This window comes from Zea mays, chromosome 8, assembly GCF_902167145.1.
Source record: "Zea mays cultivar B73 chromosome 8, Zm-B73-REFERENCE-NAM-5.0, whole genome shotgun sequence".
Classification (NCBI taxonomy): Eukaryota; Viridiplantae; Streptophyta; class Magnoliopsida; order Poales; family Poaceae; genus Zea; species Zea mays.
The window spans coordinates 91,590,662-91,602,705 of NC_050103.1; the positions used below are offsets into that span (position 1 = coordinate 91,590,662).

At 43.8% G+C, this 12,044-nt stretch overlaps 1 protein-coding gene across 1 annotated transcript; it reads right to left on the reverse strand.

Moving 5' to 3' along the window:
* Positions 1 to 8,978: 8,978 nt before the first annotated feature.
* On the reverse strand, positions 8,979 to 9,669 carry LOC100277300 (uncharacterized). Its single transcript, NM_001150905.2, has one exon. It carries the CDS (start codon positions 9,623 to 9,625, stop codon positions 9,074 to 9,076), a length of 552 nt encoding a protein of 183 aa, NP_001144377.1. The 5' UTR covers positions 9,626 to 9,669; the 3' UTR covers positions 8,979 to 9,073.
* Between the last annotated feature and the right edge of the window lie 2,375 nt (positions 9,670 to 12,044).

Sequence of the window (12,044 nt, forward strand, 5' to 3'; positions counted from 1 at the left end):
TTTTCTCTCCTTCGTCAGCCTCACAATAGACAAGTCCCGAAAATATCTACCCCTCATATTGACAAGATGGCTTTGTTTAATACTTGATTTACCAAAAACCGCATGGCTTGGTCGCCAAGGTCGATCTTCGGAACCTTCACCACCACTATCCACATCATAACTGTCATTGTCACCAGTGTCTTCAGATAAACCCTCCAAAATCTCCCTAGTGATCTTCTCTGTATTGGTCTTTGCTATTGATTGAAGAAAGCCGAGATGCATCTCTTCAGAAAGGCTCAGCTTCGATTCAGCAACAACTTTCTTATCTTCAGACATCTTCGCAAATGCTGAGAAAGTGCTCTCGAAACCGAAGCTTAAAAATTTAAAAAGCCAAGCAAGTGTTGTTGCGCACAGGCTAAAAGTCGAGTGAGCAAGAGCAGATGGCAAGAAGGCGTGCCAAATAAACTTGTGGTGAGCTCTTATTTATACACCTAGTGCATTGAAAACTGGAGGGTCCCGCTTGTCAATGACTGTTGCTATTCTAGCAAAGGGAAGGTGTTTTTTCGGACCTTCCGCTTAATGCCTTCGTCCATGTTGCAATATGAATTTATCAATCTAGCAAATTAATATTGCGAGGGGCTACTGTTGGGGGCCTTCGGCTTCCGAAGGTCCTCAAAAACATGATTTGACAATGTTTTCCAAGTGAAATATGTGAACAGGTATCTTCGGAATCGGGTTATGAGTATACAAGAGTATGGTCAGGACGAAGCCTGAGCGAGACGAAAGGCGATTATGACGAAGGATAAGATGATCACGAAGCTGTGCGCAGAAAAGCTTCGGCATGATAGCAGAGAAGGGGAACCGACTTAAAGATGAAAAGGCAAATTAGACCTCGAAGAATTACTATAAAGTTATTGATAAATGTAAAGGGCATTAATGGAATTCTACACGGGCTGCGTCCCTTGCCTATAAATAGATGAACAGTACTCCCGTACTGTTCACGCTGACTTGGCATTCGCTTTTTGCATCACGGCTGTACCTTTACTTTCCATCAAACCGAAGGTACATTTATAATTTGTTATTCTGGATATGATAATGCAAATAAAAATAAGTTGATGGTAATATCTATATTATTCTTCGTATTTCACATATGAATTCTTCTTTATCATCTATGGTGCTTACTAAGATTATCTTCATTCATAACCTTCGTTCGAAATTCATTATATCCGAAGGGACATAATGTCTTGAAGGACGAAGGACTTTAATATTTAACACTTTTTATGTTGCCTTGTTCTTAACTCGAAGCATTTGAGAACAAGTCACCAACATTCGCCGAAGGCTCAAAAACAGTATGTATGTAAGTTTCATGCATCGCAAAGAAATAAATTACAATAATTTACATTCTCTATTCAACGTTACATACATCAAACGTCACATAGTTTTGTTTCAATAGAAGCTTAATGTTCATTGTCCCATACATCAAGCATTTCAATATTATTACAATAAAATCTATTCTTCTCCAAGAACTTTCTCCGCAACTTCATTTAGTAATTTATTGACGACTTCATCAATAATGGATTCAGCCATGCTTATGATATCCAATGATTCCTTCATCTCTAGATCAGCTAGGGGATCATATGGCTCCGGTGGCGAGGATAGTTTAGCTGTAATAGGACAATTGTTAATACGAAGCCTCGAAGCAAGTACCGAAGCTAAATAATCAAGAAATAACACATATACGCCTTTCGCGTTCTGCAGCTTCTTCAGATCGCTTTGCGTCTGCTCGGGCATCGTGGGTGTCTTTTTCACTTTTTTTATAATCTCGTGGGCTAGCTCTCGGCCACCGTTCACCCAGACATCATTATAAAATTTCCCGCCTATTAAAGTTGCTTCGGCCGAAGGATCCTTCGTATCATCTATGGAGAAGGCAGCTTCGGCTTGGGCTATGGCCTTAACGTGATCACATCCGGCCTTCTCCAGAATAGCTGAGATTCCCCGCGCACCGGAAAACGCGCAAACATCCCCACGATCACTCAAAATTTCCTTGAAGGCGTCAGCTTCTCCACTTATCCATTCAACAACGCCTTCGGGGTCGCCTCGTATGAAGTTTTCTTCAGAAGAATAGGCGCCCACTTTGGAGAAGCTAGTTTTTATTTTCTTCGCACAATCCAAGGATTTTTCAAAACACCTTTCCTTGGACTCACGAAGCTCTTCAACATTTTTCTCTAGCTTTTTTCTCCAGTATTCACTGATCTCTTGTTTATGCTCTGCGAGAGCGCACTTCTCACTAGCTTCGGCCAGTTGTCTCCGAAGGTCTTCAACCTCAGCCTTTTGAGCTTCGGCTTGAGCATTGTATTTAGTCTCGTCTTCTTTTATTTTTCTACCAATGAAATCAAAATCTTGTCTTTCTCTAGACCTTCATTTCTTAGCTCAATCACCTCGGTCCGAAGGTTGTTGAGTGCTATGGCACAGCTCTCGTCTTCAGTATTCTTTTGTGCCCTCAAGGCATTACTAAGAATCAAGCCCTGTAAAGAAGAAGAAAGAATTGAGTATGACAATGAAGTAATTCGTTTCCAACTTCAGAGTTAACTTTTATACCTTTATACTGTTGTATGCTAGGCTGTCAGCAAGATTATCCTTCGACAAAATCGAAAGACCATCTTCCAGCTTTGGGAATCCCATACTCTTAGCTATCTCCCGGCAGACGGATATTTCTTTATTGTCCGAGAGACAGTATAATAAGTCGTCACCGTTAGTGTCGTTAAACACTAAAGTTCCCTTCGGATATTTCAATTTTCGCACATAGTGTCTGGCTTCCAGAACTTCTTCTTCGGACAACTTTTTCCTCGAAGCATGGCGATAAATATAATCAGCATCCTCGACAGCGACTTCAGGGGCAGAACATTTTGCCCTTTCTCCCGCGTCTGGCCCTTCTGCCATGCCAACGTCTGAAGCCTATGAATCGGTTTTATCTTCAGGCGCGACGGCCTTCGTCTCAATAGGCGTTGAAGGCCCAGTTTCGGTCACATCTTGGATTTTGGTAGCTTTAGCATCTTTCTTAGTAGCTCCAGGGCTCATGGCCTTCGTAGTCTCCAAGACAGTGTCTAGCACGTTGGCCATTCTCCTCCTCTTGGGAGTTGTGGCAGGAGCCTTTTGCACTTTCGGCAAACTTGCCTTAGCTGGCGGGCTCAGAATTTCAGGCATTTTCTCTATTTTTTCCACCTGTGGCACTTCGGCCCTAGCAGTTTTAGCTTCGGCTGCTCCGACTGTAGGTACCTTCAGCACCACAGTTGGCTCTTCAATGCTCTGCATAATCGAAGCAACTTGCTTTTCTTCGGTAGCTAAATAAGTACCCTCGCCAAATTCAGGCACTACGACCGGTTCAATATAGCATGACTGGTGGGTCAGAACCTTCACCTTTTTGCTCTTCGGCACAGCTGTGGTGGCCGAAGCGACAGTCTTTCTCTTTTTCCCTTGCCCTTGTAGCGGGTAATGGTAGTCAGGGTATACGAAGCCAATCGCATCAAATACCCTTGTTCAATCTTTTCTTGCCTCGACCTCCGAAGGCTGCAGACAGAGCATTATCTTCAACCTTGGAATATGTCCCAAGTAGCTCGTCGTTGGTAGCTTCAATACACTTCAACCAGTCGTCATCTGGCTCATCAAACTTTTCCCTAAATCTGAAGGTATATTTCAATCGGACTAGGCCACTGTCATTGGACTCGGCAGTAGTCTCCTTCGGCATATCCCAACTCTCCACAAGTGGCCACACCCTGAAGGATATGTGTTCTTGAATTAAATCCCTCGTGCCAATGAAGGCACACACAATATTAAAGGCCTTCTTGGCATGCTTCAACATCGCTATTAATATTCACCTTCGGCCTTCGGAGGCTGAAGCGAGACCAGATGGGGCGCTGGATAATTTCCTTGATGTCTTCTCTATTCTTTAAATCATTTTTAACGTAAAACCACTCCTCCATCCAGGCCCCGGGCCATCTTTTCCGGAATGTTGGCACTGGGTGGCTTGCATTGGGGCGAGCAATAAATCCATAACAACCGAAGGTGTTGTGGTACTGTTCTTTGCCAGTAGCCTTCGTCTCATATAAAAGCTCGTGCATACTGCAGAAGCACTTCGCGCTTGGCTCCAGCCCCTAACTCCTTACAGCCCAAACAAAAATCCCCATCATAATTATAGCTTCGGGGGTGATTTGATGAAGGAAGATCCGGTATATCTTCAGCAATTCAACCACAAACTTGCTCAAAGGGAACCGAAGACCGGCCTTCAAAAAGCTTCGATAAATAACAACTTCATTTTCCTCAGGAGCAGGGACGATGTTGTCTCCACCAACTCTCACGATAGACATGTCATGAAAGTACCTTCCTCTCATGTTGTCAATATGACTCTGTTTAATAGTTGATTTGCCGAAGACGGCATGGCTCGGTCGCCAGGGCCGATCTTCAGAATCTTCATCTCCACTCTCTGCATCATAACTATCACTGTCATCAGTATCTTCAGACAAACCCTCCAGTATCTCTTTAGTAATCTTCTCTGTGTTCGTTTTTGACATAGACTCAAAAAATTCGATGATAAAAGGATCCGCAGTTTTCTTTTCCTCAAATAGCTTCGTCTCCTCAGTTAGCTTCGTCTCCTCAGTCATCTTCTTTTCCTCAGTCATCTTCTCCCCGGACATGGCGAAAACACATCTTGAAACCGAAGCTCAAAAAGTTCGAAAATCACGCGAGAGCTAGTGAGCAAGAGCTAAAAGTTTGACAAAATAACGCAAATAGCAGAAATGGCGATAAAATGTTGCCGGTGTGGGTTCATATTTATACGCCCAATGCGTTGCAACTTGGAGGGCCCCGTCTGTCATTGACTATTGCTATTCTAGCAAAGGGAAGGTGTTTTTTCGGACCTTCGGCTTAAGGCCTTCGTTCACGTCGCAGTCTGAACTCGTTGTTATAACAAATTAATACTGCGAGGGGCTACTGTTGGGGGCCTTCGTCTTCCGAAGGTCCTCAAAAACATGATTAACAATGTTTCCCAAGTGTAATATAAGTATAGGAACCTTCGGACTCGGAATGAAGTTGTACACAATATGAAAAGCGTGATCGAGACGAAGGTTGAACCAGTTCCGAAGCTATGTGCAAGGAAGCTTCGGCTTAGTAGCAGAAAAGGAACCGACTTAAAGAGGAAAAGGCTATCTAGTACTCGATAGATTGTCCTTAAGTCAATAGTAAACATGAAGGGCATGAATGTAATTTCACACAGGCTGCGCCCTGTGCCTATAAATAGATGAACAGTACCCCCGTACTGTTCACGCTGACTTGTATTCGCTCGTGCATCACGCTTGGTCTTTTTGTCTTCTGTCAAGCCAAAGGTACAAATGTAATTCAATATTGTTCATATTCATTCATGATGATATAATAAAGATATATCAATGATGTCATATGATTATTCATGTTATCTCTCACATTTCATATGCTTCTTCTTTCATTAACATATAATGCGATGATGAAGGTACGTCCTTCATGACCTTCGTTTGAAGATCATTATATCCTAAGGGAGATAATGCTTCGAAGGACGAAGGGCATTAACCATTAACATTTTGTGTTGCCTTGTTCTTAACTCATAGCATTTGAGAACAAGTCCCCAACAGTTCCATTGTCGCATCACCTTATTCTCCTTGCACCCTACGAGGTCCTCAAAGGGCTGCTGGTCATCAGTCGGGACTGCCTCCATGACCGGCTTGATGATGTTGGTGGTGGAGACGTTGGTGTGATCCTTGGAATAGGCCATCTGTAGGCCGATTTTAGCATATCTAGACACCCTTGTCCCTAGCGGCCAAAAAGTGTGTTGGCGCCGATCCGGGCGCCAAACATTGGAAAGACTACATGGCGGTGCTCTCTACGGAGGCGCGGATGGTCCACGGCACAGGACCGGATGGTCTGCGACCTAGCACAGGAGCGACTCCTCCTCTGTGTACGCTCGGGCGGTCTGCGATAGTGCAAAGGGTTTTCTTCTCCACGAAGAACCCTAGAACTCGCCCAGGAGAGATCTCGTCGAGGGGGAGAGATCCAAGGCGTGGCTCCCGGTCGGCAGGCTGCCTGGTGCCCCTCTAATCCTCGTAGAGTCGAAGAGAGATTGTTGTGGAAGACTAACCTAGATCTAAACCTAAGGCTAAATTACTCTTACTTCTAGAACGAGGCAAATAAGGTAAAACTGATAAATAGATTTGATTGGATCGATTGTGGGGGCTTCAATCGGCTGTAGCCCTTCATCAATATAAAGGGAGAGGTCTGGACCCGTCACAAGCCGTTTCCTGAGTTAATCCCGCAGATTTAGCTAACAAATCCCGCAAGAAACTCGGAATCCTAACTGATTCTGCGCACGCGCGGACCGTCCGCGCCACTACCGCGGACCGTTCGGCCTCAAGGCTGGACCATCTGCGAAGACATTTTTCGTGCTCAACAGGTTGTATATATAACCCTAAGTCCAAATCTAGCTACTAGAACTATGTAGACTTTCTGAGAGTGCACCAAACACTATGGTGTCAGCACTGAACATGTCTGGTGAGTGTCCATGTTAGCTAGCCATTGGAACTAGACGATGCTGACTAATACTTACATGTTGTGCGACCACCGTTGATACAGACACATCTAGTGCAATATAACCTATCTTGGATTGCTTGGGCAACCTCTATGAGTATCATGTCCAGTGGGGGTATCCAGTGGCGCATTGGACACGTCTTGTGTCTTATGGAATTTTCTATACACGTTGCAGACCTCTCTGAGTACCATGCCCATCCGATGTTGTATCCGGTGAATAACTGCATGCCCAGTGTACTCTAATTATTTAGTCATTTTTAGTACCAGTGTCGCTCATGTTCGGTGCTTTATCTAGTGCTACACCAGACACGTTCAGTTCTGTTGAGTAGCCTATTTTCTTTGTTTGTTCGCATCTCTTCATTTGGGCTTCTTTCATTTTGTGTCTTAGACTCTTGCATAATGTTTTGTAGGTATTCAATGAGTATTTTAATGTGTTGCTTGAGATGTTGATCTACTCGATCATCGCTTAGCACTCGTTCTAAGTCCATATTGTATCTTTTGAACTATATCCACAACACTAAAAAAATAATGTTAGTCTAATTAATTATATTGATAATCGGACACCAACACTCAGGGATAGTTTGAGAACCACAAATTCGGAGGGGGTTGGAGGGGATAGAATTCTCTTTTTATTCAATTTTGAATAAGAAGGGTATTCTATCCCCTCTAATCTCTTCCAGTTTTCTGGCTCCCAAACTAACCCTCAATAATCAAATGACCACTAGTCCATTTTTCTTGCTGTGGGTGGGATGTGTTATTTCGCTAGCTTATGTCGGTTGCGTTAATAGCCGAGGTAAATTAGTTAATTTTTATTGACTGTTATATAAACCCATGGAAATTAACTACTTCACATCCTCTACTGACATGGTCAGCAAAAACTAATTAGTTTTCATTGGCTATCCTAAACGAAGACAGAAATTAATGAGGCCTACGAAAATTGATGGAGCCAATGAAATTTCTTTGTTCTTCGTTACTACTCTGACCTTTCTTTGTGGAGAGCGGGTCTACTACGGTCGCTTTCACTGTTACATATTTGTAACGTAATAGGTAACTGATAACGTTAAATCATATTTGTTTTAGTCTAATCATAATTAAATATCACACTACAAATTGATATTGGTCTATTCAAACTTGTTACCGCTCGTACTCAAATGTAAATCATTACTAGTCGGTTGTCCGTGCGTTGCGACGGTTTATAACAATACCTATGTAAACTATCCATAAAAAAATTTAAGATTTTTTATTGATTGTCTTCGCTCTCTGTATAATATATTTTTTAATTTGGTTAACTGATGTTATTGTTTACTCCATGCAAATATGTCTTGGTACAACACGACCAAAGAAGTGAGCGATTAGAAGAGAGTTCACAACGATTGACTGAATGAACAGAGATTATAAAACGACATAATTCCATCATACAGAGACCAAATAAGAGAAAGTTTGTGAGATCAAGTTTATAAAATAAGTCCCATGAAGTCAAACTTATAAAAAAATAGATCAAAATATGAAGTGATAGCTAAAGTCAGGCGTCAATAAAAACTGGATGCGCTCCATATAAATTACGCTACTTCGTAGCAATTACTAACATTTAAAACCAACAAATAACCTTTCATTTTGTTGTTAGTGTGACAAATCATTGCTGCTCCATCCAATTCAGCAACCTCAAACACCATGTAGTCCATTGTGCCAATGTGGTCTCAGAAACGACCTAATGCTTGCAAGAGCAAAGAACGTCGTGCCGTGCTTGGGCTGTAGCCTCTGCCCGTAGTGCTGGCCCGGTCCGACATGATTATTTTTTTTATTTTACAAAAAAACGTATATACCTATATACAATTTATATTTAATATTAAAAACATCTTAGCATGATGTTCTACTGGTTAGACAGTTTCACTCAGTGTCTCCCGCCCTTCTTCTATCAGGGCATGGGTTCGAATTCCATCTCCTGCACCATTTTTTAGTTGTGGCCCGCGTCCATCTAGCCCGTGTCGGGTGTCGTTTGACATCTATAGACGTGCAGCAGATTAATTTGAAATAGTTGTAAGGGGTTATTAGTAAAAAAATGACGCACGACGACCGTTGAAACTGGTGCTTTAAGTATAGTATAGACTATTACCATTTATGTTACATTTCCTTAACTAAACAGCAAGACTTGCTTGGCTTTAAGATTAATCGTTCTTGCGGCGGAGCCAGAGCCGAGTACCACCACAGACACGTTACGTTCTCCTGGGGTGGAGGTGGAACACCTTCACACCACAAATTGTTCTTACAGTACTACTAAGCTGAGCTAGAACACATCTTTTTTATTATACGTGATGAACGAAAATGCAGGCACTACTCTTCATCTGAGTTGGTAGATGACGTCGTTCCAAGCGAGGTATTTAGAGAAACAATGGCAGCAGGGAAGCATTAGCACGAAAATCAATACCAAAATCCAAGACATTTTCAGAAAAACTCTTTGTAATTTCTTGCCCCCCTGAATCTGAATGCTTTAGACCAATTCATCAGTAGGACTAGTCTTGGCAGAGGCCCTTCTGTCGCAGTCGCAGGCGGCATCGTCGTTGCGGAGCGCTTGATACTGTTGGTCTCTGCAGAGCACAAGCAGACACAGACCGACGAGGCCGACGGACGCGGTAATGCACCAGACGAGGACGGCCAGCGGCGGCGGCATGACCGCGGCCACGCGGTAGGCGAACGCGCAGCTGAGGGCGGTGGACAGCGCCCACACGGCGGCCCGCACTCGGCGCCTCTCCCCGGCGGGCGATTCCGGCGCGAGCCGCTCGGCGCGTCGGAGGCACGCCTGGAGCTCGGCAAGGAGAAATAAGGCGGCAGCGACGAAGGCCAGGTCCTGCGGCTGGTGACGCACGCGCCACGCCGTGACGGCGAAACTGTAGACGACGAGGACCGCCGCGGCGATGCGGAGGCAGTGGCACGACACGCGCTGGAGCCGCTTGGAGAGGAGCGTGCACACCTGCTCCTCGGCTGCTTTTGGCGCCGAAGACTTAGCGGCGGCATTGCCGGTGACGCTGCTCTTGGTCGCCATGGATGGATGCAGAGGTCAGTCTCGGTGGCTTGGTTCTGTCTGGTGGTCAGAGGTGCAGTGCGCCGGCAAATTTATAATAGTAGGCAGGCACGCGGAGTTGGCTCGTCCGTCCTTGTCGCTTCTCGGCACATCTTAAAAAAATGTAAGATTCATCTTATAACAAGCTCATTAATTAATCTAAAAAGCAGAATTCATTAATAAATCTAAAAAGCAGAATACAAATAAATTAGATCTTTTTTACATGTATTTAACGTATAGGAGATGAAATATAACAAATTTTGAAAAGAAATAAAATATAGAGGATAGACGCGGCGCCGGACGGACTAATCAATATAGGGCTGGACGAAATGCTTGTGTGTCGTTGGCTCGCTCGTTTTATGATCAGCTCGGTTCGGCTCGGATCGGCTCGTTTGAATTTTTTTACGAGCTGAGCTGATATCTCCTAGCTCGATTCGTTAACGAGCCAGCTCGCGAGCTAAACAAGCTACCACATTCCAGGAAAACGAAACTATATGCATATCATTTACAGAATAATTGATGAAAATATTATATATATGTGAGGTGTCTATTTCTTATAAGTTAAACTAGTGATTAATGAACTATGTTTATGTGTTAATTTGGTTTATGCAAATATAATTATGGGTTAAACTGATGAACATGTATGTGAATTGTGAATTGATGTGATGAATTATGCTAATTTGGTGTTACATTCACGTGGTTTGTGAAACTATGAGTATAATTACTATTTTCTATTGTTAAATTAGTTTGAAATTAACTAAAAATAATTATTATGTACATATTATTTTTTTGACTCTGTGGCTCGTTAACTTAATGAGTCGAACCAAACTGACTCGTTAGCTTAATCTTAACGAGCCCGCTCGAACTCGGATGAGCCGAGCTGAGCTGGCTCATTATCTGCCCCTAGATCAATCCATAGACAATAGAGGTCATAATTTCTCCCAAACTTCCGTCCACGCTGTGGACATTGAATAACGCGCTAGGCATCTGCAAAGTCCTCCTTCACGAGCATGCTCGATCTCCTTTTATTTACTGGACGCACAAAATTTATTTTCGGTTTTATGTAAAAACGCGTGTGTGAGACCGAAGGGTACCGTGTTGTTTGGGTCTCCTCCATGACTTCGCTGATACTGACATTTTAGCGCGCTTGAGTGGGTCTCGCTGCTATATCTCTATTATATTTAAAGCATCAATTTCAACAGTCGTCTTGCGTCGGCGCCGTCCCCGCCGACAAGGCCCAACGCCACGACCCCGATCCCGCCGTCCCCGTCAACCCCAAGCCCGACCTCAACACCGGCCTCGCGCCCGCGGCATCCACGCCCAGCTGTTGCGAGCGGCGTCGTCACCACCGACCCCGTGCCATCCACGCCGACAAGACTCGACGCCACGACCCCGTCCCCACCGTCCCCACCGACCCTGAGCCTGACCCCCGACACCGGCCTCGCGCCCGCGGCGTCCGTGCCATTGTTCCGCCGCACAATCCGCCTCCAACCGCCTATGTGCATGCCGCACTCGCCCAACAACCCACCTTGGTCGGCCGGACGACCCGCTTGAACCGCCTATGCATGTCGTTGGTCATCCCGACCTAAACGTCCTCCGGATCTCCCCCCTCTCAGATATAAAGGTCTGGTTATTGACTGCAGTCGATTCATTCTGCTTATTGGCTGCACAACCTGCACTACTGTTGCTGCAAACCAGTTCATCATAATTGGTTTTGAATGTTCATCGACGCAAACCAGTTCTCTGTTGTTCTTCAAGGATTGGGTTGGTCGGACGCTTGGCCAGGTACTGTTCAGGGTCTGCCTCAGTTCTTTGTTGTGTGGTTTGTAGGTATGGAGTTAGCTACTTCAGTTTCTATTGCCTCGTTTAACCTGTTTTGAATGCTCTTAGAACAACTAGTATATGCATATTGCTCAATTTGAATTTGGCGTGGTTTGTTCTTGCCCATTTGGAGTTGTATAATCTCTTAAGAGTTCTGCAGGTTGTGATATGTGCAGGTTTTTTTTGGTCGCCGATGAATGATGTGCAGAAGGTATATTCTTAGATGTTAGATGTGCATAGTGTTTCCATGGAAATTTAATGATGTACTAAAAAGTCACACACTTTAGGTGTCCTGTTAAGAAGCTATATACAAGATCGTGTTTAGCAATTCATTGACAATTTGCTATGATCCATGAACTTAAGTCAGTTGTTCTGAAATGTCCATTCATTTATACCTAGCCTACTAAAATTGAGGTTCCTATAAAGATTCATAGTATAGGTTTTCGACTTCATCTTCAGTTTTAAACTTTATATGACCAATCCATTGAGGATATTTGCAATAATGTCATTTGGTGTTTTTTACTGGTTTTAATCAACTTCCTAACTTATATTACAGAAACATTTTTATGTTGTTGTGAAA

What these genes read in the sequence shown, in the direction of transcription:
- LOC100277300 (NM_001150905.2), bottom strand. Translation starts at nt 9,625, where the DNA reads ATGGCGACCAAGAGCAGCGTCACCGGCAATGCCGCCGCTAAGTCTTCG.